Source organism: Sipha flava, unplaced genomic scaffold (assembly GCF_003268045.1).
Source record: "Sipha flava isolate LNK unplaced genomic scaffold, YSA_version1 229_pilon_pilon, whole genome shotgun sequence".
Taxonomy (NCBI): Eukaryota; Metazoa; Arthropoda; class Insecta; order Hemiptera; family Aphididae; genus Sipha; species Sipha flava.
Window position 1 is genome coordinate 561,193 of NW_020272866.1, and position 27,561 is coordinate 588,753.

Here is a 27,561-nt window from a genome sequence, read left to right on the forward strand (position 1 = left end):
AATAATGATACTAATAAACAAAATAAAAAAAAATAATAAAAAAAATAATTAAATATTAATATCTATTAAATCGTCTTGCCAATGGACTGCCCCGACGTTGTTGAAATAATTACAAAATTTATCTCGTATTTCTTTGGCTGTTACTGATGAATTTCTACCTTGATAAGGCTGTAGCTGACCTAATTGCTCATCTTGATTTCTCCAACTTCCTAGTTCCACGTATCCTGTTAAAATATTTTCAAAATCAACACTATCATGTAAAAATATTTCCATTTTATGTTGACGTAAAAAGTTGTAAAGATGGCAGCAGGCATGAACGATTATTGTGAATTTTTCCGGACATAAATTTATTGTTTTTAAAAGTATTCGAAATCGTGATGCTAGAATTCCAAAAGTATTTTCAAAATTCTACGAGCCCTCGACAATCTGTAATTGAAAATACGTTTTTCTTTGCTTAAATTTCTATGTGGATAGGGTTTCATCAGATTATTTGAAAACGGTAATGCATCATCCGCTACAAAAACATATGGAAATTTGTCACTTATTCCTGGTAGGTAATTTGGTTCTGGAATCTTTAATTTGTTTTCGTTAAAATTCTTGTAAAACAAAGTATTTGAAAATACACCTGAGTCTGAAACTCGTCCATTGGAACCAATATCCACCATAATGAATTCATAGTTGGCATTTTCAATTGCCATTAAAACAATACTGAACGTTTTTTTGTTATTGAAATAATACGAACCAGAATCTTGAGGTCTTATTATCTCTATGTGTTTGCCATCGATCGCCCCCAAACAATGATTAAAATTCCATTTTGATTCAAAGTTATTAGAAATAATTTTCCATTCTTCTTCTGATACAGGTATCTGAAATCGATAAAAAGTATCAATTAATTATTTATTTTATTTTATTTATAGGAATATATGTTCGAAACAAGCTCCCTTGAAACTCTTAAAACAACTTTACACGAACCACAAAAAAAGAAGAAAAAATGGAAAATTCTGAAGAAAAGAGAAAGAATGATTTGCTAGAATTAGCATGCAGCCGCCTACAACAATCTACATCCGATAACGACATTGTAGCAAAATCGTGGGCAATTGAACTAGGAAAACTTGAACCAGACCAACAACTGTTTGCTCAAAAAGCAATTAACGATAACCTGTTTGAAGCTCGCTTGAAAACTCTCCATAGAAACTCAGTAAAAATTAACCATTCTTGTGTACGCTCACGCTCTTCAACACCATCTACATTTATTCAACCTGCGCCTGTTTATATATCTTCAAATTCAAATTCATCACTGTCTGCTCATACATGGGAGACCCCATACGTTTCAAACACGACAGCTTACAATAGTTTCAGTGAACTTCTTAACGATACTTAATATAAAAATGAAGATGTATTACTTTTATTATTTTTTAACTTTAACAAATTGAAAACATTTTTTTAATTAATTAAAAATAAATAAATTTACCTACCTTTATATTATTTTTTAGTACAGTTATTATAGCCTCACATGTTTCTATGATAATTTTTCCAATTGTTTGGGGAGCGATTGCGGTAATGAACTTATGTTCTTCAAAATTAACGCCGGTAGCCAGGTATCGGAGCGTACATGATAAACGCTGGGCCGGAGAAATTGGTTCTCTCATACAAGTGTACTGTTTTTCTATCATTGGTGTAATCGTATTTAATAACTCCGAAAATGTCGTGTTGTCCATGCGAAGATAATTTCTATAGTCAGACGGAGAAGATAGTCGAAGTTCGTCTAGAAGATTATGATGGGAAAATGTGTTCCTTTTTTTGAGCCAATCTTTCATCCAAAATCTTTTGTTTCTTTTCGTTTTTTTTCGTTTTATCACACGCTAGGTAAATAGCAATTCCAATAATACCTTCTTCATTCATTATGCAAATTTTTATTTTCAATTTAAAATGAATTTTTTTTTCAAGAAAATTTAAATAACAACTACACGATTTATTTATTTATTCGTATGGCATAGACAATGTAACAATCTATATATATAAAAATTTCGTGTCACGATGTATGTTCGCGATAATCTCCGAAACTACTGGACCGATTTTGATGAAATTTTTTACACCGTGTGTAATTTGGTCCAACTTAAAATATAGGATAGTTTTTTTTCAAATTTTTTAATATTTTAAATATTTTAATTAACTTTTTAATAAATGTGTATAATTGCATGGTGTATTTCGGGTTTTCCCGTGACCGACCGCGACAGTATCTATATAGCTACCTGTAATCTGACCTTTTTTCTATTGTGTGTGTTTTATCGTTGGCGGCGTGTAGATATGAATTGTTCCGAGAATTATCTCCATAATATATAGAATGGTTTTTATCTCAATATTATTTTTTGCATTGCAATTGTTGTAATGAAGAAAGTTATAGAATTTTCGAGAAATGTTCAAAGGTATAAAATGCGAAGTTCGGTACGACGTATTCATCAGTTAATATAAAGCGCAACAATCTGACCGAGTCAGTCATTATCGAGTTAATCGCGCCGTCTCGAGTTTTGTTTGTTATTTTTATTTATACAGTTTAATTATACGGTATATTAGATACAACCAGGCTAAATTAAGATCAGAAGAATACATCCATTTACGAGATGCTATCACCGGAAACATCGATGAAAATTTAAACGCCAATGACATCGGAACTGCATGTATTTTACCTTCAAGCTACATCGGCAGTCCACGAATACATACAAGATGCGATGACTTATGTACGTCATTACGGTCGACCTGATTTGTTTGTTACATTTACGTGTAATCCAAATTGGGAAGAAATAAAAAGTTTGTTATTACCAGGCCAACAATCAATACATCGTCACGATATCGTTACACGTGTGTTTAAACAAAAGTTAAAATCTTTAATTAATTTAATCGTAAAATATTCAGTTTTTGGTAACACACGTTGCTGGCTGTATTCTATTGAGTGGCAAAAGCGAGGTTTGCCTCATTCTCATATTTTGGTTTGGCTTGAAGATAAAATCCGTCCAGAAGAAATTGACCAAATAATTTCTGCCGAAATTCCGGATCCACTAACTGACTCAGAATTGTTCGATATTGTTTCCAGTCACATGATCCACGGACCGTGTGGTGCTTTTAACATGGCATCACCATGCATGGAAGAAGGAAGGTGTAAGAAACGTTTCCTGAAACCCTTTACCAATGATACTATTACGGATATCAATGGTTATCCATTGTATCGCCGCAGAGACCCTGAGCATGGTGGTCACACATTTACAATTCGAAAGTCGAATTCTATAAATGAAGTTGAAATTGATAATCGGTGGGTAGTTCCGTACTCACCATTGCTGTCAAAAGCGTATAAGGCTCATATTAATGTCGAGTTATTGATGAAAACGAAATCGTAAACTTTCCAACTGAATTTTTGAATTCTCTGGATTTGCCAGGAATGCCACCACACAACCTTCAATTGAAAATTGGTTCACCAATTATTCTTCTACGTAATTTAAACCCACCTCAATTATGTAACGGTACACGTTTAGTCATAAAAAAAATGACCGAAAATATTCTTGAAGCAACAATTTTGTCGGGAAAATTTAAAGGAGATATTGTCCTGTTGCCACGTATTCCACTGATAGTATCGGAATCTTCAATATCGTTTAAAAGGCTCCAATTTCCGATTTGTTTAGCTTTTGCGATGACTATAAATAAATCTCAAGGCCAAACAATGTCTATTTGCGGTTTGGATTTGGAAAACACATGTTTCTCACATGGACAGCTATATGTTGCCTGCTCACGTGTAGGAAAACCATCAAATCTCTTCGTGTTAGCGAAAGACAGGTTAACCAGTAATGTTGTACACAAAGTAGTACTTAGATAATTTTTAGTTTTAATAATTTAATTTATTTTTGTATGTTTTTAATGTATATAGTATTTTTTGTAAGTAGGTCACTGATTACAAACAATAATTTAATAAAAGATGAATAAAATGTAAATTCAGAAAATATATATTTTGGTTTGTACTTAATTTCAACTTTTAGATACTTTACCTATTACTTTTAAATTTTCTCATACATAATAACACTAATACATGGCCTACGAAAATGCTAAAAAACCAACTAATACGCGGGCAATGCCGTGTCGGGACAGCTAGTATATATATAATTTATAATTTATGTATAGTAATAAGCAAGTAGCAAAACAGAATATAGAATATAATGATGGTGGACGAACAGCACATTCAGCATTGAAGTTGCCATTAGACATTCATAACAAACCAAACGCAATGTGTAACATTAAAAAAAAAAGCGGAATGGCTACAGTGTTGCAAAAAAGTGCAATAATAATTTGGGATGAGTGTACTATGACTCATAAACATTCACTTGAAGCATTTCATAGAACTATGCAAGATTTGAAAGGCAACCATAAACTTTTCGGTGGTACTGTTTTACTACTGTCCGGTGATTTCCGGCAGACTTTACCAGTTATTCCTCACTCTACTTTTGCCGATGAGATCAACGCATGCTTAAAACAATCGTTTTTATGGACAAGTGTTGAGACACTTCGACTGACTATGAATATGCGAGTACAATTGCAAAATGATCCAACAGCACAAGTATATTCTAAACAATTGCTGGATATTGGAAATGGTGAAATTGAGTTGCATCAAAATACACAATACATAAAATTACCAGATATTTTCTGCACTGTTGTTGAAACGAGAAATGAACTAATTGAGAGTGTCTTTCCGGATATATTGAATTATTATTTAGATCACAATTGGCTCTGTAATCGTGCTATTTTGGCAGCAAGAAATGTTGATGTGAACGAAATTAACTTCCATATACAACAGATTTTGCCCGGTGATTTGATGTCTTTTAAATCAATCGACAAGTGGTATAACAACAGTATGAAAGTATAAAAATATAATGACTTATAGCATAATATCCAGGCTTTTCATCCATTTGACAGCTTCGGGGGACGCGTTAAAAATGTCCTCAAGCTTTCCTTCGAACTTTCTCTTAGGGCACTCTCGTATGATATGGTCTATGTTCTGGTTGGGGGAACCACAGTCACAGCCTGGGTTAGGGGTAATGCCCCATTTGTAAATAAAATATCCCACTCTTCCATGACCTGTACGTAATCGGTTTAAGGTTGTCCAGATCCTCCGTGGTAAATTGAAGCCAGGTTGTTTGTTTGTAGGGTTCTTAATGAGCGAAGAGTTACTTTATTCTGATTTTTCCCATTCATCTTTCCACCATTGTGCTGCGTCGTATTTGGCAGTGCTGAGTCTAATAGCAGTTTCCCACGGAGGTTTGCGTGACTTAAGTCGGCGTGTGCATAGGTTGTTACAGAATTTAGAGTGTTCATGGATTGGGTGGGAGGTATTGTTACTGAGTTTTGGCCACAATTTAAGTAACGCTGTTTGCCGGCAGTGTTGGGGAGGTATGATGTTACTGAGAACGGGTAGCCAGTCGAGAGGAGTAGTCTTAATTGGGGTGCTTAGATAGAGCGCTTCCACGTAGTGCACCCCGGGCAACGTCCTAAACGGCTAAAGCTCTATTAAATTTTGGCAATCGTACCTGTGGACTCCCACCCTCACAGGTCGGAGTCACCAGAAAACAGTCCTTTTCAGGACTACCGGACTCGGAATGTAGGTCCACAACTCCGCATTCTTCAACTGAATATTGAAGGGATAAGCAAAGCAAAAACAGAATACCTTATTAAACTGCTATCTATACATAAAATCGACGTGATATTACTTGAGGAAACACATGCCTCAAACGAAGAACAATTACGAGCTAGAGGAAACATATCAGGCTTCTTGTTAGCCGATGCGACCTACGATCGCAGGTATGGATCAGCAACATATGTAAGAGAAACTATTATAGACTGGCAACCCGTAAACACTCTTGTAACTCACGATATCTCAATAATTACAACCAAAGTTGCTGGAATTAACATACAGAATATTTACAAACCACTAAATGTAAGATGGCCAACAAACACTCCTACAACTTTAGCACACCCAACTGTCTTCATGGGTGATTTTAATAGTCACCATCAATCTTGGGATTATTCTGACAACGATGAAAATGGCGAAAAAATCTATGAATGGTCTTCTCATAACAACCTCTACCTAGTGTTTGATGCTAAAAAAATAGGAACCTTCCATTCTGGCCGCTGGAATAAAGGGTATAATCCTGATCTATGCTTTGTCACAAGAGACTCCGAATACAAACCACTAGGTACTACCAGAACAGTCTTACCAGCATTTCCCCGTAGCCAACATAGACCAGTTATTCTCAACATAGGCTTACAAGTACCAATTATTCCCTCAATTCCAAAACCTAGATGGAATTTCCGAAAAGGTAATTGGACTAATTTCAAACTACAACTTGATAATGACATAAGATGGATCCCTCCAGTTCCTCAAAACTACTCTCGCTTCACTAACCTGGTTACCGCAACAGCAAAGAAACATATCCCGAGAGGATATCGCAAATAATACATCCCGTACTGGGATAAAGAATCCACCAGACTATTTAACCTCTTTAACAGAACACCAAATAGTGATATAGCGAGAAAACTATTGGATTCATTAACTTCATCTTCCAAAGAAAGATGATTGACCACGGTAGAAAGCCTGGATTTTAAATTCTCTAGTAGAAAAGTCTGGCTACTACTAAGAAAATTGGATCCAAATTCCAATAAGAACAAAAGTAAACCATCGAACATAAACCCTGATGTTATAGCGAATCGAATAGTAGAAACCTCCAGGGCGCCCATGGACAAACCATTTAGCAAGAGTGCAAACGATGAACTACGAACCTTAAAACAAAAGGCTGAATTCAAATCAGAACTTGCTCGCGATTTTTCGCCCAAGGAAGTAGAAGTGTCTATAAACAGCTTAAAAAATGGGAAAGCATCTGGGATAGATGGTATTTTCCAGAATTCATAAAGAACATTGGCCCACGCGTAATTTCCTGGCTCACAAGATTTTTCAATGAAATTCTATCCACTGGCTATCTCCCACCAATCTTTAAGAAATCGAAGATAATCGCAGTTCTAAAGCCTGGAAAGCCCCATAACGACGCAGCAAGCTATAGGCCAATCGCTCTGCTCTGCACTTGCTATAAACTACTTGAAAGGCTCATCTACAACCGCATAATACCAACCATCAACCAACATGTTCCTATTGAACAAGCAGGATTTAGACCTAACCGAAGCTGCTGTGACCAAGTTTTATCTCTCACTACTTTCATAGAAGACGGCTTCGAGAAGTGCTTGAAAACAGCCGCCACATTTATCGACTTATCCAGTGCATACGACACAGTATGGAGAAAAGGTCTGCTCCTCAAGTTCTTACGTATAATCCCTTGCCAAACATTAACAAATCTTCTAAATAATATGTTAAGTAATCGCCAATTTGTCATCAACCTCAATAACGACACAAAAAGTAAGAAGAGAACGCTGAACAATGGTCTACCCCAAGGATCTGTTTTGGCTCCGTTGCTATTCAACCTATACATTAGTGATTTACCCAAGACTACCTCCAAGCAATTCATATACGCGGACGATATATGTATCGCAAATCAGGATAAACTTCTTGATAATTGCGCGCTCACGCTCAGTTCAGATCTCCAAACTTTAGATAAGTTCTTAATACAACGGAGACTTACCCCAAGTCCCAGTAAAACTGAAACCACAGCTTTCCATCTCAATAATAAAATGGCAGATTATAACCTGGAAATTACCTACCGAGGAACCAGACTTAAGCACGTACCCCACCCAAAACTACACGATACACTACAACGATACACCAGACTTGCAATAGTGACAATTGTGTTGACTTAAAATAATATAAAATAACCGAATGACAAGATTGTCCGTTTTGATTGACCGTATATAGTTGTTATCAATTGTCAGTCAATGATCAGACTTGACTGTCAATCACGTTGATTGTCATTCAAAACTGACCGTGTATTGGGGGGCTAAATGAGCTGTTTTTATTAGAGGACGTAGACTTTGATTGCGTCGGCATAGTCGACGCCGGTGTAGATAACGGCATACGGTCTGTAATTTAATTACGTCGATAAGGCCGCTTAGATAGTGGACGGGCGGATGTACGGCGCACTGCCGCCCGAATTAGATATAATTAAATTTGTCACCAGAATTGAGATTTTCGTTGGTCCACTGATCCAGCAGAAGAAGTAAGCAGACGCAAGAAGACGTTTAAGTTTGGGACGATTTTCGGTTTTTAAACGAAGAAAAACGAATGAGTTAAACGTGCGGAATAAGATAAAGTACGCGGAGCGACGAAATAGCGATGCTACTCGGACGACTGGCATGGCGTGACTGATTATTTGGATTTTAAAAACAATAGTTAAGTCAATGGAATATGTACTGAAGAAAATTATTGATATTGAATGATTAATGTCAAATTTATTGAGTTTTAAGATATTTTTCAGTTATTATTACTATTTTGGTTGATTTAATTATATTAGAATCTTCACATTTCTATCATTTATTAATAAAATAGTATAGATTTTAAATTTTATACCTGCCAGAAACATGTGTATTTTTATATAATGTGCTCCATTATACTTCTTAATATTTCTTAGTCTTAATTTTCCTATTATACCTACCTAAATAATAAATACCTAATGAAGATATATTTTATTCTGTTTGATAAAAATGTTAAAATTTTAGTCAGATGAAAATGATGCACATACTCAATTAGAAATTCAAGCATATGCAGCTTTCTATAAAATTCATGATACAATTTGAATTAAAAAAAATGAATGCTACCCAATAAAATTTTAAAAAAGTACAGTAAGTAATAGATGTTAGTTAGGTATAATATAATAAAATATACATATATACTTGTATAATAATAATATATATATATATTGGTCATTAATATAATACTAGTTGTTTAGACACAGATTCATTTAGGTGCACTCACAATAAAAAAGTTGTAAACATCTTGAACTATATTAAAAAATGTCTGAACTTTACTAGAGCTTTTTGCCGCATCAAATATCACTAAATTGAGGTTTTGAGTACAACAATGTACATAATCATCGTTGGGAAAATCAGATCGAATTAAAGTTTGAACACCTGAGTGCTGTCCGCTCATAACTGCTGCACCATCATATCCTTGCCCGAAACACTTATTGATACTAAGACCAAACGTCAATAATGTTTGACGTAAAAGGTTTGCATAGTCAACAGCATGATGTTTATCAAGTACAAAAAATCCCAAAAACGATTCTTTGATTTCAAATTTCTTATGTTCATAGTTAACTAATACATAACGTATAATAATACTTACTTGGTCAACTTTTTTAATAACTTGAGTTGAGTCCAATATTATTGAAAAACCACAAGACTTTCTAATGTCATCACCAGGGCTCGGAACTTTATGCATTTGCATCTTTCTCAGGAAGCTGCATATTTCAAATCTGATTCGATACAAATTCGTTTCATGAACCATACAGTTGAAATACAAAAGTTGATGTTGCATATTTTTGCATATTTTACCAAATTTATATGATTATGCATATTTAAAGATTTTGAATATATAAATGCATTTTATGGTAAAAATTTATAAGAAATCAACAACAAACAATTTTTTGATAATTGAATATTGTAAATTAAATAATTTAAAAATAAATAGCCGCCGCACACTGTTTCCTATTCTATATTTGCTATGCTATCAATCATGCTCGCCCACATGGTTTATAGGTTTTTACTAAGAAATAAGAATTGGGTCGTTACTCTTACCGTAATGACCGCCCAGGTTTTATTTATATTAAAGTCGCTCATTAGATAAAATCTATAAAATCGTTGTATATTCGTGGTGTGTGTTAGTATATGTTTGATCGTGTGTCGAAAACATATTCGATAACGGTGGTCTGTTACTTAAATAAATTAGTGTGTTCGTAGTTCGTATTGTTTGCTTACCGTGCTCGATTACCGCTTATGTGCCACGTAATATTCTGATTTTAATATTTGTTGAACAAAAATTAAAATGCCTAAAAAAAAAAAAAAAAATTTAAGTAGTCGTTTAAATACTTTCGTGTCTGAGTTCGGTAAAAATGTTTTTGTATTGACACTAGGGTATTATTTTGCAAATATTGCGAAACGAAAGTCGATTCGGATAGAAGATCCAGCGTAATACAGCACTTGAAAACAGAAAAACATTTGTGTTCTGTTAAACGTAAAGAAAATCAACAAGAGACCAAGTGCCAACAACTATTAACCAATGATTTACCGTCTAAAAAATCGAAGTTCAACCTGGATTTATGCAAAGCTATGGTCTCGACTAATATACCACTAAATAAACTATCAAATATAGAGTTTCGGACATTTTTGGAAGTTTATTCTGGAAAAGATGTCCCCACAGAATCAGTACTTCGAAAATTCTATTTAGACGACTACTACAACGAAATGATGGAAAAAATTAGGCTTTTTGCGTGTTTTCGACCGAAAAATTTGGGTGTCACTTGATGAAACAACAGACACAGAAGGTCGGTATATAGCTAATGTAATAATAGGGACTTTAGAAGAGGATACTGCTGGTCCAATTTTTTTACTGAATACTGAAGCACTAGAAAAGACCAATCACTCTACAGTTTCTAAACTTTTTGACAAATCTTTAAGAATTTTATGGCCTAATGGGATAAGACACGACAACGTTTTATTATTTTTGTCCGACGCTGCGCCGTATATGATAAAGGGTGGAAAATCTCTGAATGCACTCTACTCTAAAATGGTACATGTGACTTGTGCTGCTCATGGCCTCCATAGAGTTTCGAAGGAAGTACGAAATCAATTTAGTACTGTTGATAAAATTGTAGCTAATTTAAAAAAAATGTTTAAAAAAGCACCATCACGCATACAAATTTTAAAAAATTACGCTCCGGATATCCCTTTACCTCCAGAACCAATTATAACCTGATGGGGTACCTGGATCAATGCTGTACTTTATTATTGTAAATATTACGAAAAAATTCGTGATGTTGTAAATATGTTGGACTCCAATGATGCTTTAAGTATTAAAGTTCCAAAAAAAAAATTGGTAAAAGAACACGTTCAAAATAATTTGGTGTATATTACTTCAAATTTTAAAGTTCTTTTTGAATCAATTTTGAAACTGCAGACAAAAAACATGCCTTTAGCTGAATCGTTGAGTATCGTGGACAATGTTCAAACACAATTAAAATCCGTTCAAGGTGAACCAGGGAAAAAAGTCTATGAAAAAATGGAAAATTTTTTGTCTAAAAATATCGGATTAAAAACATTAAAACAAATCTCGTCAATACTTAGTGGATCTATCTCCACCATGGATGGTCTTCCCGAAGATCTGTCAACAAATGACCTTATTTTCTACAAGTACGCACCAATGACGTCAGTGGATGTCGAAAGATCATTTTCTGTTTACAAAAACCTTCTGAGCCAAAACAGACGATCATTTAAACTTGAAAACATAAAAAAGTATCATATCATTCAGTGTAATTTAGGTAAATATAACAATGAATACCTAACATGATTTAATAATCGCTGTATTTGATAAATTCTATTTTTTTTAAATTTAGGACTCTGGGAATAGATCCAGTGTAGAACAGCTTCATTATCAAAAGAAAAATACAAATAAAAAAAAAAAAATTTTGTTTCTATAATTATTAATTATGCTTTTAAACACATATTTTATAAAATAATAAATGCATATTATACCGCATATTTTGGTGTTTTTTAGTGCATACGTATGCACATATTTCATGGTTTTTTTAGCGCATAAAGTTCCGAGCCCTGGTCATCACAAATTATTTCACGAACTTTATTAACTAATATTTCAATTAACTCATTCTGAATTAATGGACTTAAGTATTTGATTTTGTGTTAAGGATTACTCGATAGATAATTTAAAATTGGATCAAATTCCGCCAATAAATTAACAGTACGTAAACAATTTCCTTTTGAACACTTTTCTACAGATCCAATTTTTCCTCTATGCTCTCTTAAGGCAGTATTTCCCGCTGTTAATGATAATATGATTTTGTTCAAACGTAGTAAAATATTTCTCCAAAATGTAGTCTCTTTACTATATTGTATTTTTACTTCCTGATCTATCGTTCTATTTTTCATCCATATGATCCGCATATTTGTTGATTCTACATTTTGAGTTGATATTTCATGACATTGAATGCTTTGAGATAAATGTTTTCAATCATTGATTCCATTTATCCATTCAGACTTAAAAGGAGTACTTTTTCTATTAACAAGCAACCAACATGATTCACAGTAAGCTCTATCTAAAACTGTAGAATAGCATAACCAATAACGAGGTATTTTTGAACCAGACCGTGCAGAAACAAAATAGAAATTAGAAGAAAATTTTCTGCCATCATTATTTTTTGAAAATTCAATAGCTGGCTTACATAGACCAAATTATATAATGCTTCTTTTAAGGTCACTGTTATCTACTTCTTTATCAAAGTGTGCATAATCAGTTGGATTAGTCAATGTAAGATTCAATACATTTTGTTCTGCAAAAATCAAATCATTATTTGTTAGTTGATTAACCAACCAAAAGTTCATACTTAAGATAATTAAAAAAATAAATAGTTAGTATTTAGTGTTTGTCAGTTACCATTTTCTTCTTTATAATTATTATCATGTTCAGGTATATTTGAATCATTGGTATTGGTACAAAATATTGAATTTGTCTTTAAATCAATTTTTCCTTAAAAATAAAAATTAGGTATAATAATTAATAAATAAAAATAATTATCAATATATTTTATTCAGATTTATATTGGGTTTGAAAAAATTGTTTTAAAGTTTTAATTTAGAAAATTTTGCGCAGACGTCCTCTAGTGCTTTAAGGCTTTTGATTTGTATTAACAAAAATATAATTTTATACCATCTATTTAGAACAATTTGAATCTAAATCCTGTCATGGTTCCATAACTTAAATTTATTTCGCAAAGCAGTCAGCTCATTTTCTCGTCTCCGCTTTGGCCACACTCTTCTCCCTTCATACTCCTTTAAACTATCTCTTAATGATTCGCTTCTCTGCATGTTTAATGTTTAAAGTTTAATGTTTAATCATGTTTAATCTAACCCTCCAGCCATCTGCGATATAAATCATATTCTGTTTAAATGTCCTGCCCTGCACGCAGAGCATCTACGTCTTTTTTCCATTCTCCACTCTATAAATATTCCTCTTAATTCTTACCATATACTTACTTCTCAATCCCACTCTGCTATCCTTGCAACAATTGCTTTTATCACTAATTCTGGGCTGCTTATATAAATAATTTCGTTGTATATTAATATCTGTTTATATAATTTATATAATTGTCGAGACTAATTGTCAAAGTTTCAATAAAATAAAAAACTTACGATTTATAAGTGCATAACGATTGCATTACGTTTGAATCACGATTATAAAGAATTTTATAATCGTGGTTTGAACGTATTTATTTTCTTATACCACAATTTAATACAATCGGTTATTTATGGAAAACATTTTTCTGAAGACTGCGGCACATCACTTTACCGCGATACTCAGTTTGAAAACCACTGCTATAGACCATATAGATGCATAGTACTAATACAAGGCCCGTATTTCTTAGTACTTTTTTCAGATATCAAAATAATATATCTATTTTTGTGAAATTCTTAATTGAATGACGAGTATAGAAATAGCCAATAGGGTAGGTATTGTTAGTTGGGCTGGGAGCGCTGGAGTTCCCTTCGGTCCCGAGACCCGTGGCATTTGCCCACCTTGCACACTCGCTATTTACGCCATTGGATATAATATACAGAGATATCAAAACTTGTCGATTTGGAAAAACCAATATTTTATAGTTTATAGATATTATGCTTTTTGTTTTATATTCAAGAAAATATGTTGTATAATTTGTTAATTTATTTAAGCGTTTATTAGTTGTTAATCATACAAATACATCAGTGGCGGTCAAATGATTTTGTCATGGGGGGAATGTAGTTGATTTTTTAATAAACACTATATATAAAAAATTTTATTTTTTAACATGGAAATTATATTATATTAACGATATTATTAATTATTATTATTGATATTTATATTATTAAATCTATTTTTCTGGTTTTTTTGGCCAATTCGTCCACTACTTCGTCTACAGTTATATTGACAACCTCACGATGAACAACCATAGTGGTTAAACCATTGAGACGACTCTAAAATAATATAATTACACAATTCATATAATAATATAATATATTATGTTAACCATTAAGTACTAAATATGGGTTAGGTTAAGTTAGAGCTAAGACCAAAATAATTAAAGGTCTATTCACACATTTATTTTTTATTTTTAATTTTACATTTTTACAATGTGACATTGCCACAGTTTACTTGGGATGGTTCCTCGGTGAGGTGGCCGATCAAGATTGAGTTATATATTAGGGATTTGCCGATAATCAAAAAAAAACCAAAAGTGTGTTTGAAAAAGTGTATTCCACGATTTACAAAAAAAAAATAAGTTGAACACCGGTTGCGGGTGTGCTTTGGTGACGATGGTGAAAAAGACGACGACGGTCTAGCTTTCACGACAGTCATGAGTGAAAAGTTGGTGACTTGAGGCGACCGGTCGGTACGTTGCCACCGGTTCCGATAACTTTTCCCACATCTGCCCTATTTTCCGAGGAAAGTGGGTAGTATCGGAAACGGTATTGTCGTTGCCCGGTTTGTGGCTGGGTAGAGAGCGGGCGCGGCTCCGTGATAGTGGTATAATTAATGTACCTGCACCACAGCGGGACCGCGTCAAATGCCCATCCCATTTAAGGTATTCTTTTCATTAAAAATAAATAATTACAAATCAATCTATGTATACTAAAAAAAAATGATAGAATAGGTAAGTTATTTTGATAACACAAATTAAATGACATGACAGCCGTTTATAATACGTAAATTAAGCTAGTTTATCTAAACTATCTAAACATTGTCGTTAAATACGGATTTGGTTAGTCTGTGGTAAATCATAGAGTAATATCTAATAAATAATATCATTGATTATAAATAGTAATACTATTTATAATCAATGATAATATATATTGACACGGCCTCAAGTCGGTGGTAGGTTTTCCCTCGGTGAGGTGGCCAGTCAGAGTTGAATGAAATGGATCGTTTTTTTTAAAAAAAAAAAGAAGAAAAAAAAGAAAAACCACGAAACCGAACTGTATATGTTTTTCACGAGTTTATTGTCAAAACGAACAAAAACAAAATAGGTACGGAATGTGGTCCTCTGGTGACGGTGGTGGAGTCGGTGTGTCGGTGTTGACCAAACCGGTGTCCGTCATAAGATGGGGCCCTCTTCCGTAGACACAGCCCGCCGGCCACTGGTGCGCTACCTTATCGGCATCAAAAGCTTTCCCCCTCTGCCCGGTGTCCGAGGTAGGTAGGAAAGTGTTGGTGCGATATTATCGCCACCCGGAATGTGGCTGGAGAGAAGCTAACGCGGTGCACGGTGTCGGTGTACATATTGTACCTACGACATCACGGTACCGCATCAATATATTAGTGCCATCTACTAGACAAACATCTAAATAAAAAAATGGCAAATGATAATGAACTTTGAGGTTATATATCTACATTCAATTTAAACGTTAATCTGTTCACGATAACAGCTAAAGAGCGTTTTGTTACATGAAATTTTGATTTCTAGTTTTCTTTATCTGATTACCAACACATGTCAGTTGTTGAATTCTAAACATTTGACGTTCTTCGTTTCAATTTTAGGGTCTTTATGTGTATTTTTGTTTAAAATTTTTATATTTTGTTTCTTTAAGTATTTATTTACGATAAGTTGTAATAATAAATATTAATTTATCAAATTATGGGATTCAAACAATTTATTAAAAATAATTGGCGATTAGTAAATTCCAACACTTTGTCCATGAACAGGTTAAATTATTTTAAATGTATTTTATTTATTATTATTGTTTCATAAGAAAATTATAAAAGTTATTTTTGATTAGATGTGTAAATTCTGTCATTGAATCTTATAACATGGGATATGCTAAAAAAGCAGTGGTAGAAAATACATTACAATTGCCAAAAAGACCAAAAAAACCAAATCCTCCATTCTTTCTATACCTTCAAGAGAAACGACAAGAAGTAACAGAAAAACATAATTTAAGTTTAAAAGGTGAAATCTAATATTTTAAAATCAAATATATATATATATATATATATATAATTAATACTGTTTTAATTTAAATTGTTTAGATGCTGTTCGAGTTGTTAGTGAAATGTGGAAGAATGTTGATTCCGAAAATAAACAAAAAATGAATGAAGTATATAACAAAGAACTTGAAAAATACAAAAAAAATGTTGAATTGTATAAACAAAGCTTGACTGAAGATCAGAAAAATGAGTTATTTCGTTTAAAATATGAGCAAATAGAACAAAGAACTAAACGCAAACTTAAAAAAGTAATATTTAATATCAAATCAAATCAAATTAATTTTTTATTTTATTATTTTTTTATTATAGGAATTAAAGGATTTGGGTAAACCTCGTAAACCCCTAACTGCTTATTTAATGTTTGTAAGTGAAGAAATAAAAAACCATGGAAATGTACCTGTACAAATATATATGACAACAATTGCTAATAAATGGAAAGAAATGGATGAGAATACTAAATCTAAATTCATTAAAGCGGCTCTACAAGAAAATGATAAATATAATAATGCACTTCTTGATTGGGAAAATAAAATGATCAAAGCAGGGCGTTTGGATTTGGTTAGACCTCGTGCTCTCTCCAATGATAATATTGACATAAATTAAAATTATAATGTAAAAATATTTTCCTAATTTATTTTCATATATATTAATTGTGTGTTATTGTAAAATGTAGTACTACTCTTAATTTGTTTATGTAACATCAAGAATATTATACTCTTATATTTCGTGTTTACATAAAAGAACCATGTACTGATTTTTTTTTCACTTAAGGATTAAAGTAAAAATTATTTTGATATTGATTAATTTTTATGTTATATAAATATTCATTTAAGTATGTTCAGTAATAAAATAATAAAAACTAAAAATTAGTAAATTTTTAATATTTGTATATTAATATATAAACAATTAGGTTATATATATATATATATATATAATTAAATAAATAAATAAATGCTTAGCCTGGAATATCGTTATATGTGTAAAGTACAAATTAATTTATAATAAATTCAATACATAGTCAATAAAATCGCAACTGATTAAAAAAAAAAAGAAAGAATACATTGAGAAAAATTGGTCATTTTACATTAGGTGATTAATTTTAATAAGAGAGATTATTTAAAATGATTTTTTATTAGATGTAGATATTGTTAAGAAATTATTTATTTATTTCTGTATATTAACTATTTATTTTTATTTTTATTTATGTATGCCATGATAATTTATAAAAATATAACTTACAAAAATACTCAAAAAATGACAGCATTATTCACATAGAATAAAGAATGAAGTATATCTAGTGGAATAAATATCTATGCAAAATGAGTTTCATTTCTAACTGATTTTGAAGTATTTTAGTTTCTGAGTAAAATTAGAAATATTGATCTTTTTTCTCTCATCAAACTTTTGACTAGTAAAAATCCTCTGAATATTTCTTATGATTATAGAAGAATTTTAAATTAATTAAAAGTATTTTCAAATTGATTTTATTCAATCCTATAAGTTTAATAATAATTCAACCACTTATCTGGTTTTATTTTTATAATGCACTATTTATATTTTTTATAATTTTTTATATAAATATATATACCTATATATATATATATATATAATTTTATATTTCTATACATTCTTTTTAAATAAAATTTTTATTAATTTTAATTTAAATAAAAAAATATAGTGTAGTGAAAAATATAATATGAATTAATTTATTTTAGTATGTGTATACCATATATGTGCAGTAAAGATTTTTGATATTTATACTTTTTTTGTCTATTAAAATTATAGTAATGGTTTTAAAAAGAGTACTTAAGATTCAGTGAATTGCTTGACGTTAAAATAAATTATAATTTTAATTGGTAGGTAATAATAATTTGGATATTTTACATTTATAGCAAAAATGTATTGAAATTTTAATAATGAAAGTCTTTTAACTGTTGCAAAATCTAGCCTGGCTTAAATGTCTCGTTAAAAAAATAGGTACCCCTATTTTTAAAATCAATTTATGAAGTGAATCTCCGAAGCCATTAAAGAAAAAGAAAAATGTAGTTAAATTCAGTCGGGAAATTAACTGCATCCTTCTTTTCTAAAATCATATAAATTGAAAATAAAAAATTTTAAATTCAAATTTAATAAAAATCTTTAATTTGTTCGTTTGTTGGTGACAAAATAGCCCAATCTTGAAACCATTACAGTGATTTAGGAGATATATTTTGAAAGTCCGGGTTCACGTTTTAAATCAATTTATATATTGTGGGTATTGGAATACAGAAACTTATAATATTCATTTTACTATTCGTTGCTTGAAATTCACTATTGCCTAAGCAAAATGTATATTATTTTGACCGGTACATCACATTAGTTTTAGCGTCTAATATTGTTGTATGTGGCCATAAGTAGGCTACTTTCAAATGTGAATTAACTTTATCAGCTCTTAAAAATCATAGGGTCATTTTTTGTAATCCATAGTTACATAATATCGCAGAATAATCTGCTCGACCATGAACGTCAATACCATGTATCATTATTGAACTGTTCTGTTCGAACTATACGCATTATTTTGATGTCATGTCTGAGATCGACCAATGTTTGACTTTATTCTAAGCATGTAAATCAATGTTAATGGATTAGTATTATTTTAATTTTTCTCAATGTATGTGTAAAAACGACTAAAGACAACAACATCCATAACAACTCTTATTATTCGACCTACCGAGTTTCAACATTAATAATTTTTTATACCAATAAATTATACTTTCCTCATCTAACAGTATAAACCACATCGAAATACATTCAGCATTCATATAATACTTGTAATATTCTATTTTATATGTAATTAAATAGTAATGTAATGTAATGTAAATAAATAGTAGTAAAATACAATTTAAAATAAGTTCTTATAATTTTAATGAAAATAGTGTTTACCATATGACTAAAATTAATTGAAAATATGAGACTCTTGGTGAATATCTGAAATCAATGTTTCAGATCTCTAATGAATACTAACATTTTCCTAACCCTTCCAAAAATAATAATTTAAATAGTGACAAAACCCGTAAACACGTGATATTAATATTTTATGTTATTATTTTGAGCCTCTAAACAAGTAACGCCTCAGTGATGACGCCCAGTAATTGAATATTCTTAAAAAGATTAACTTTAATTCTAAATTATTTCCGGCAGTAAAAGTATATTGGAAAGTAAGATGTAGTTATTATTTTTTCTCAATACAAGACCATAGCTAAAAATTATAGACTCATCAATCACTATGCAAAGAACTGTTACAGTTATGAAAAAAAATATTCCTATTATGAAATGTTTTTTTGCGAAAATTCCCATCATACTCTTATAAGGGAACCAACAAACTTTTGATTTTCTTAATTCCATTGAAATTGAAAATTTATCTTTAGAGGATTAAAATAAATGAGAGTTAGAAATTTCTGAAGACGTTAAACTTAAAAACTGGTATCTTAAAAATGGTATATAATAGATAATTTTCATGAAGAATGATGTATTAAATAAATGTAGATGGTTCTTTGTTATTAAGGAAAAGAGTGAGAACGTAATAGATAACAAACATATCTTTGAAAAACAATACATGGAAACAATCCAAGTTGCCGACCCATAAAAACGTTTGACTGATAGGTGTCATGGTGGGTAACTAGCAGAATTTAAAAATATTTTTCAGCAACTTATAAAATAGTTGTTAGATTGAAATAGAGTAAGCTTATAATAAGATCTCATATGTATCAAGAGCTGAGCCAAATAGTCATCGATAATACTCAGAAAAAAAAAAAACAAATAACGAATCGATCATCGGATCATACCGTTGACAGTTGGCACACGTTTATTTTTTTCAATTAGGAATTAAATATACTATAAAACTTGTTAACGCCGAATTAAATTGTGTTTTAATGAAAAATTAGCTGAATATAAATTTGTAGTCCTTATTTTTCATAATATATCTACTTATGATGTACATAAAAAATATAAGTTTATGATACTTTTATTTGTTTTTCAAAATTATTCTTGATTCCATTTACGACAAAACTAATTTCAAAATATTTTGTATAAAAAAATATTGTGTTTGAATTATGCCTTTGTAATGCCATTATAATCAATTTTTTGAATCTACATGTAAACTGTAAAAACATTTAGATAAACATTAATTGTTGCAATAATTAAAATAATCAAAGATAAAAATATTAAATATGACATATTAGTATCAAAATAGTTTGAATTTATTTGAATCGAATTTGACAAAAAAAAAAAAAGTATAGCTAGTCAATAATTTACATTAGATAAGTGTTATTTTAGTATAAACATTACATTTTAATGTAGATACCTATTTATATTTTTTCTAAATAAAATCTGTTTAATTTTAATTAAATAAAAATTCTTACTTTAAGATTCTTTATATGTACAATAAATAATCATGTAGTTATTTAGTTGCTTTAATCATTTTCTAAATTAGTTATCATCAGAGCGCGGATTTATATGCATTTGTATATTTTTTCTGGTTGGTCGTATGATATGCTAATTTAGCACAAAATTTGTTTTATGATATAACTATTTAAACATTTAAATATTTTAGAGCATATTTTTGCATTTTTCTATATTTGTACATATTTCGATGCATAATATATAATTTTAAATGTAATTTTTTTTTATGTGTTATTTTAATAAAAATGAAATTAAAATTATAATTTATTATTTTAATTAATTTCAAGTGCATATTTTTTTTCTTCAATGCATATTTTTACACATTAGTGCATATACTTAGTATAACTAACTCATTAGTGCATGTTTTAAGATTTTTTAGTACATATTTAGTTGATTTTTTAATGCATGTAAATCCGCACTATAGTTATCATCAACAATCAAGAAATCACAAGGTTGAGTAATAAGGCTTATATTATTTTATAGTACAAAAATATGTTCGATTGTGGGCGTTAGAATGTTTAGTTGTAGCTCATGCCTCATTAGCTATTTTCATGGTTTTCATTATGATATAGTTTGTTTCTTCAGCACCTGAATAACATTTTCTAGTGAATCTACTATTAATATACCAACACGTCATATGTGTAGTATAATAATAACTAAATTAAAACGAAAACACTATGTGGTTTTGCAAAATATGAATTGATTTTTTTTTTAGGTACATTAAATATTAACTACACAGAAAATTAATTTTGAACTGTGGCCGAACCGCCGTTTATGTTAAAATGCTATGAACATTTGAAATAAAATTAATTTAACGTTATTTTACCCAAGAATTTCTGTTATTACTCGCTTGAAATATTCAAGTTCTTTGAATACCTATTGTTATGTGTAAATTGGCGTTAAATATTTTAAGCAGTATGACAGGGACACAGGGTGATATTATACATTTTCATATTCATAGAGGTGTAAGAATAGGCCAACGGAATGCCTATCTATTTTTACCATATTTCTTTCATGAGTCTTCTAAGCTTTCCCCTCCAATTAGAACTCAGGCAACAAACCGCTATTTACCTAGGGATTCGAACTACAAACCTCATCAGCATCACTATATTATAATACTAACCCAACAGACAGATTCATAAAAATGGTAAGTGTGGTATATCAAATAAATAACTTTAAGGTAGTAAATACGTTGAGATAATTATGTTGCAGGATGAAGATGATCAAAAAGTAGCCAGTAAGTAAAAAATTAAAAAAAAAATATTAATCATTGATATTAAAGTTTACTTATAATGATTATTATGAATGCAAGGAATATGCGTTCATATAATGCTATATTTAAATTTGTATTTTTAAATACATATACATATAATAAAAGTATACTGTAAAATGAATGGTATACGATGTCTTGGGTGAATTGCAATAGTAAAACTAAAATGTTCAAAATAAATTAATTGAGTTTAGTAGTCAAAAATATAAAGTCCTTATTTTAAAGCTATTTTGATTTTATGAATTTCCTGTACATATTTTATTAATTAGTTTTTGAATATTGATTTACATAAAAGTATTTTAGAACTTCAGAATAATTTCATGTATGTAACCCATATAGTAACTAATAAATTATATTTATAAAATAGGATTTTTATAAAACGTGATACAATTTGGATTTCTTATGGTAAATTATTTACAAAATATAATTAATTAGCACGATTTTTTAATGTATCATTTTCTCAGATTTCGATAAATTTGGCTATTCAAAACTCCTTAATCTTAGACGATTAATCGGGTAACATTTATGGTCGTAAGATAAAAATATTCAAAATCAATTTATGGACGTGAAATAGCAGTCACACTAACAAAAATTAAGGTGCTTCTATTAGTTCAATTTAAAAAATGTAAATATGTTTGAGTTGGTAAACAAGTTTACTTTGCATCGGTCGAAGCACTTTTTAAATTTTAGCAAATTCTTGACGAGAATAAATATTTTACATTTTATAAATTTTTCAATTTTTAATATAGAATATATTAAAAAATATGATCCGTCCAATGCAAAGTAGACTTGTTGACCAATTCAAACATCTTTAGATTTTTTAAATCGAACAACTACAAGTACTTAAATTTTTGTCAGTCGCTAAGGTCGTTTTCGTGTAAAATTAATAGGGGTTACAGGACCCTTAAATCATTTTTCAAGGCGTGTACACAAAAAAATATCATATTTTGTGTGGATGGTTTTAGGTTGTACATTTTCATACTTATATAATCTATAAACCATCTGTACTCTATAAAAACATATTTAATAATTTTTCTGATTTCGGTGGGGATGGGAGGGAGGGATGAAATCCTAAAACTCCCCTTGTATACACAACTGTTACTTGTTATTTGAATACAATCAATATCTAATGGGATTAAAGACGTAGGTGGCTTATAAGATTTTTATTTAGACTTTTTGGAATTAAAAATCAATGCTTCTATGTTTTTGAATATTCAAAAAATATGACTACCGTGAGGTCTATCTGTAAAAGACAAATAATAGGAAATTTCCCTTTTTTGGCTTTTTCTGATCCATATTATAACCATTCAGATATTTCTGAGAAAACATTCAGGTATCAATTGATTATCTAGGTTACATTGATTGTCTACATTTACTGGCTTTAATAGGAATCAGGATTAGATTGTCAAACACACACTTCTGCTACCTCTCTTTTAGAATTATAAAAATATGTCAATCAATTTCTTGTAATAAGATTTAATATTTTCAATTAGGAATAACCAGTGGCGTAGCGTGGGTACAGGCTGCCCGGGTCGGAAGACAATTTTGCCGCCCTCTTAATTAGGTATTTCAATTTAATGTATACTATACATTATATACATTAATTCTAGAGAATTAGAGGGCTGTAGCCTACCCAGATATTTTACCTTAGTTGCGCCTATGTACAAAGGTATTATTTAATCATGCGATTGTCGAGGTGAATCCTAATTTTAAGTAGGTAATAGAACCTACTTATAGATACTTATACTTATTATAACTATCTTATTCCGCCCCGATTTCTTTTATTCTTTTCATTTTTAATGATATATTGATGCTAAAATTCAAATTTTCACAAAATTATCCAATAATTTCATAACCACTACACGTACTTATTTGCACAAAAATCACAGTTACGAAACAGTGTGAACTAAACAACTGAAGATCCATGAATAAAACTTTCTTTGAATTATCAAAGCATCACATACTTTCTTAAAGGGATGTAATAAACAATATTGAACTTATTATATATATGTAATAGAAGTCATTCTCACTAATAATAGGTCATAAACAATCCAAGCAAAAAATATCATTCAAAGAAAGGGAATTCCCAAATTCGTCACAGAATAAGTAATGAAAAATTTCGTGCTTTTTTCATTCGGTCCGAATTTATAGTTGTGTTAAAAATATGAAATGGTTAAAATATTTACAAAATATTACATTTAATGCAGTGAAACTAAACTTGAAATGTAGCATGTAAACAGTTAAATAGATTTTTTATTCCTTATGAACATCCTTCATTATCCATTCTTTATATTTTATATAAAATTATTAAATTTAAATGTGTCATTAGTTGTATTCAATTAATTTTAAAGAAAAATAAATGATATTTATGTTTCAACAGTCAAAATTAATTTCAAGATTATTCTGTTAAAATAAAATGCACTATTAATTAATGTGGAAAATCACTAATATTGTAAATAAATATTAACATTATATTTACTTATAATACATATTATTATTAAGAGAAATCTGCTAAGATTTATTTTAATAAAATTGACTACAAACATTCCATTATAATATAAGCCAATAAGAAAATTATTTTTACCACGCTTATGATGTTACCATTTTAATTTCTTCAATTTTACTAAAATACATTCGAAAACTTGGTATACTTTAGGAGGCAATAAATTATATTGTGTCATGTTTCCGTTGATACAATTACTTATATCAAATTACTTTAATTGGTAGAAACAAATTATCCAAATTTGCATTAGCATTTTTATTATTTAAATAAAAACCACTAAAAAAGATAAATACAACTATAATATGTATTATAATGTATAATATATAATATGTATTAAAAATAGATTTGATTTGATAGTTCTAAAAAGAGCTTTTTCGTCATAAATAATTATTAATGATGAAAAATTAATACTGATTATAATCAGTCTTTAAAGCACCATTGTTTTTAATAAAAATACTGTAGCCAGTAAAATATATAGATTTTATATATTTCCTTACAATCGAGTTTCCCAAACTTTTTGATCTATGATTTTTTCAGAGCACCTTTCTCCAAGTCATAGCATGACTAATCATAAGGAAAATTATATACCGGATAGTATTTCATGACGGCGCGGCGGCGCACACTTTGGGAACCGCTGCTCTACAACGAAAATTCTAGCTATAAAGAATAAATTACCATAATTTTTAGTGAGATTATTTATCCGGCACTACCTCAATTTCCGTTTATTCTATTATAATTATTTGAATTAATTTTTATTTTTTGGCTCGAAAATTCCATTTAATTGGTACCTATACTGAATGATTATTGAATAAGTACTCTTCCAATGCTGGATAGTAGCTTAGATCGTTTGAAGTTTTTTGCGATAATAAATAATTTGACTATGAGTTTATCCTATTTATGTATCTGTAAAGCCCATAATTTGTTAAAAGTGAATTTGGAACAAATTTAGGATTTATATATTTAGTAAAGATATTTTAATATTTATATTAACAAAAATATGTTAAATAACTTATAATGTAAATGCAACATACAACTGGACACATTTAGGGATTGAATAAGCAGTTTGACATACTATAAGAGTAATCATATAGGACTTTATGAAGAATACAAATACTCTATTTATATACTACCTTTGAAGCTATAAACTATTATGTACATTAGTATGGAAGTCAAAAGTAACTACATGACCTTAAGTAGGGGCGTATTTAAACTTACTTCTTAGAGGGGGCCCACTCAATTTTTTTCTTTAACTCAGACTCAACATTTACAAGTTAAATTTTGATAATTTTTAAATCAGGTGAATCTTTAATATTTATGTTTTTTTTTTTTAATCTTATTCCGGATCCACTTGGAATCGATTTTCTGTAGTTCTTTTTTAACACCTGTCTGTGTTTTGAAAGTTACGCTTGATCTTATTTGATTTTTCACTAACCCGACAAAGAGCACAATTCAGTATTCACAGTCAAGCGTAATTTTATTTCATTATAAAATGATCCATAATAAAAAAATTTGAAATATGAATCTTTCATAAAATCAATTTCTTAAATACGGATTCAGAGGGGGGCGATCGCCACTTCGCTCCTCCATAAAATACGACCATGCCTTAAGCTTTATCAATAAGTAAAATAATGAAGTACAATATTATATACATTCTTAAAATGTTTGAATACTAAAATGAATTGCATATTTTAACACTTAAAAAAAATAAATAGGTGTAACTACTAATTAACTAATTCAAATGCTGTTTACTCACAGATTGATAACAGAGCTCGTAAGTTCATGCATTTGCATATCAATCTTGCAAAGTTGTATTTAATTCTAGATGACATAGAAACAGTGGCGTACATTCAATCTTGCTCTGGGAGGGGTTTAACAAAAATAATCGTTATCTTTTTTTTTCGTTGCACAGATAAATAAGATAAATAACTGCTATAAATAGATATTATTTTATATAACTTTTTTACCAATTTACAGTTTACTTTTACATTACAGTTAATTAATAGCTATTGGAATATAAAAACACCATAGTTAACAAAACTTTTCAAACACCTATCAATATAATTATTTAATTATCATAATATTTGTATAGTTGTATATTTTAAGTTCAATGCGTAATAATGAAACTACGAATATATTACACGTCATCAATAATAAAACAATTTTTTTTTACGAACCCCCCCCCCCCTATGTACGCCACTGCATAGTAATCCATTTCAAGGTACCACGGTTAAATATGTGAAATCTAATTTTGCATGTTTTTGCATATTTGGCATATTTATGCATATTTCTATTTTATCGGGCATATTATACAACATTCTATTAAATTCTAATGAATAGGGAACGGATTTGTATGTAAATGTATATTTTTATTAAAACGAGATATTTAAGATTCGATAAGAAATGTTTATGATTTAAATCAATCCTATTAAAATTATGATACTTTTATTTTACATATTTCTCTAATTTTTAAATATTTTTAAACATATTTTTATCATTTCATCATTCATACGTCTTTTTCGTACGAAAATACAAGAAATTATTTCAAAATTAGATCTAGAAACTTTTATCGCTATTGGAAAAGCTCAAAATATTATGCAAAATGAAACATTGAAAGTAATTTAATTTTAATTAAAAATAATTCAACAAAATTATTAATAAAAAATATGTCCCCAATTGATAGAATGTAAATTGTTGAATCAGCGAATAAAACTCGTAAGTGGACCAATAGATGTTGTAAAAAGAAAATTCATGCAGTTACAGAAAAAAATTCCAGACTATATTGATTTTAAAATAATCAATGACATAATGAGTGGCAGACACTCTTCTAAAAATTTGGAAGTATCGCCTTCTGATAGTATGCTCTTGAAATATGCTTTTAATTAGGGGTGGGCCGATCCTAGAACCGATACTTGGTATCGGCCGATATTGGTGGTATCGGAAATATCGGTATCGGTCTATTTTCAAAACCGATATTTAAACCAATACCGCAAAAACTACTTGTGATTATAATATCGGGTATTGGTTTTATATCGGTAAATCGGGTGTCGGTAAAAAGTGGTATCGACCTATCCCTACTTTTAATATATCGGTTGATGTGAAACGATAATTTAGCCGTTTTAAAAA

At 29.9% G+C, this 27,561-nt stretch overlaps 4 protein-coding genes across 5 annotated transcripts in view; 3 read left to right on the forward strand and 1 right to left on the reverse strand.

Annotated features, from left to right (window-relative positions):
• LOC112683587 lies at nt 1-26,231 on the reverse strand. 2 transcript variants are annotated; one of them, XM_025554672.1, is made up of 7 exons: nt 26,192-26,231; nt 12,644-12,736; nt 11,728-12,539; nt 9,955-10,025; nt 9,323-9,452; nt 743-866; nt 1-224 (listed from the first exon to the last, which is right to left on the reverse strand). In XM_025554672.1, the coding sequence occupies exons 5-7, from the start codon at nt 9,422-9,424 to the stop codon at nt 49-51; spliced, it is 402 nt and encodes a 133-aa protein (XP_025410457.1). In that variant the 5' UTR covers nt 9,425-9,452; nt 9,955-10,025; nt 11,728-12,539; nt 12,644-12,736; nt 26,192-26,231; the 3' UTR covers nt 1-48. The 2 variants fall into 2 exon arrangements, with proteins under 2 accessions (XP_025410457.1, XP_025410456.1); XM_025554671.1 differs by lacking the exons at nt 9,955-10,025; nt 11,728-12,539; nt 12,644-12,736; nt 26,192-26,231 and having other exon boundaries at nt 9,323-9,560.
• Nucleotides 9,674-11,656, forward strand: LOC112683585. Its single transcript, XM_025554669.1, has 2 exons — nt 9,674-11,513; nt 11,589-11,656. Exons 1-2 carry the CDS (start codon nt 11,021-11,023, stop codon nt 11,600-11,602), a joined length of 507 nt encoding a protein of 168 aa, XP_025410454.1. The 5' UTR covers nt 9,674-11,020; the 3' UTR covers nt 11,603-11,656.
• Nucleotides 15,699-17,019, forward strand: LOC112683586 (transcription factor A, mitochondrial). Its single transcript, XM_025554670.1, has 4 exons — nt 15,699-15,943; nt 16,018-16,187; nt 16,268-16,473; nt 16,535-17,019. Exons 1-4 carry the CDS (start codon nt 15,876-15,878, stop codon nt 16,826-16,828), a joined length of 738 nt encoding a protein of 245 aa, XP_025410455.1. The 5' UTR covers nt 15,699-15,875; the 3' UTR covers nt 16,829-17,019.
• LOC112683588 (troponin C) overlaps nt 21,725-27,561 on the forward strand; it is a 7,738-nt gene continuing 1,901 nt past the window's right edge. The window contains exons 1-2 of the mRNA XM_025554673.1: nt 21,725-21,812; nt 21,878-21,902. Coding sequence (XP_025410458.1) covers nt 21,810-21,812; nt 21,878-21,902 — 28 coding nt within the window. The 5' untranslated portion in view covers nt 21,725-21,809. The remainder of the gene's footprint in view (nt 21,813-21,877; nt 21,903-27,561) is intronic.

Coding starts and splice junctions, on each gene's coding strand:
- LOC112683585 (XM_025554669.1), top strand. CDS start 11,021: ATGTTGGACTCCAATGATGCTTTAAGTATTAAAGTTCCAAAAAAAAAA.
- LOC112683587 (XM_025554671.1), bottom strand. CDS start 9,514: ATGCAACATCAACTTTTGTATTTCAACTGTATGGTTCATGAAACGAAT. Junction 867..9,322: donor TTATTAAAAAAGTTGACCAA/GTAAGTATTATT, acceptor TATCGATTTCAG/ATACCTGTATCAGAAGAAGA. Junction 225..742: donor AATAAGACCTCAAGATTCTG/GTTCGTATTATT, acceptor ATATTTTAACAG/GATACGTGGAACTAGGAAGT.
- LOC112683586 (XM_025554670.1), top strand. CDS start 15,876: ATGGGATTCAAACAATTTATTAAAAATAATTGGCGATTAGTAAATTCC. Junction 15,944..16,017: donor AACACTTTGTCCATGAACAG/GTTAAATTATTT, acceptor ATTTTTGATTAG/ATGTGTAAATTCTGTCATTG. Junction 16,474..16,534: donor CTAAACGCAAACTTAAAAAA/GTAATATTTAAT, acceptor TTTTTATTATAG/GAATTAAAGGATTTGGGTAA.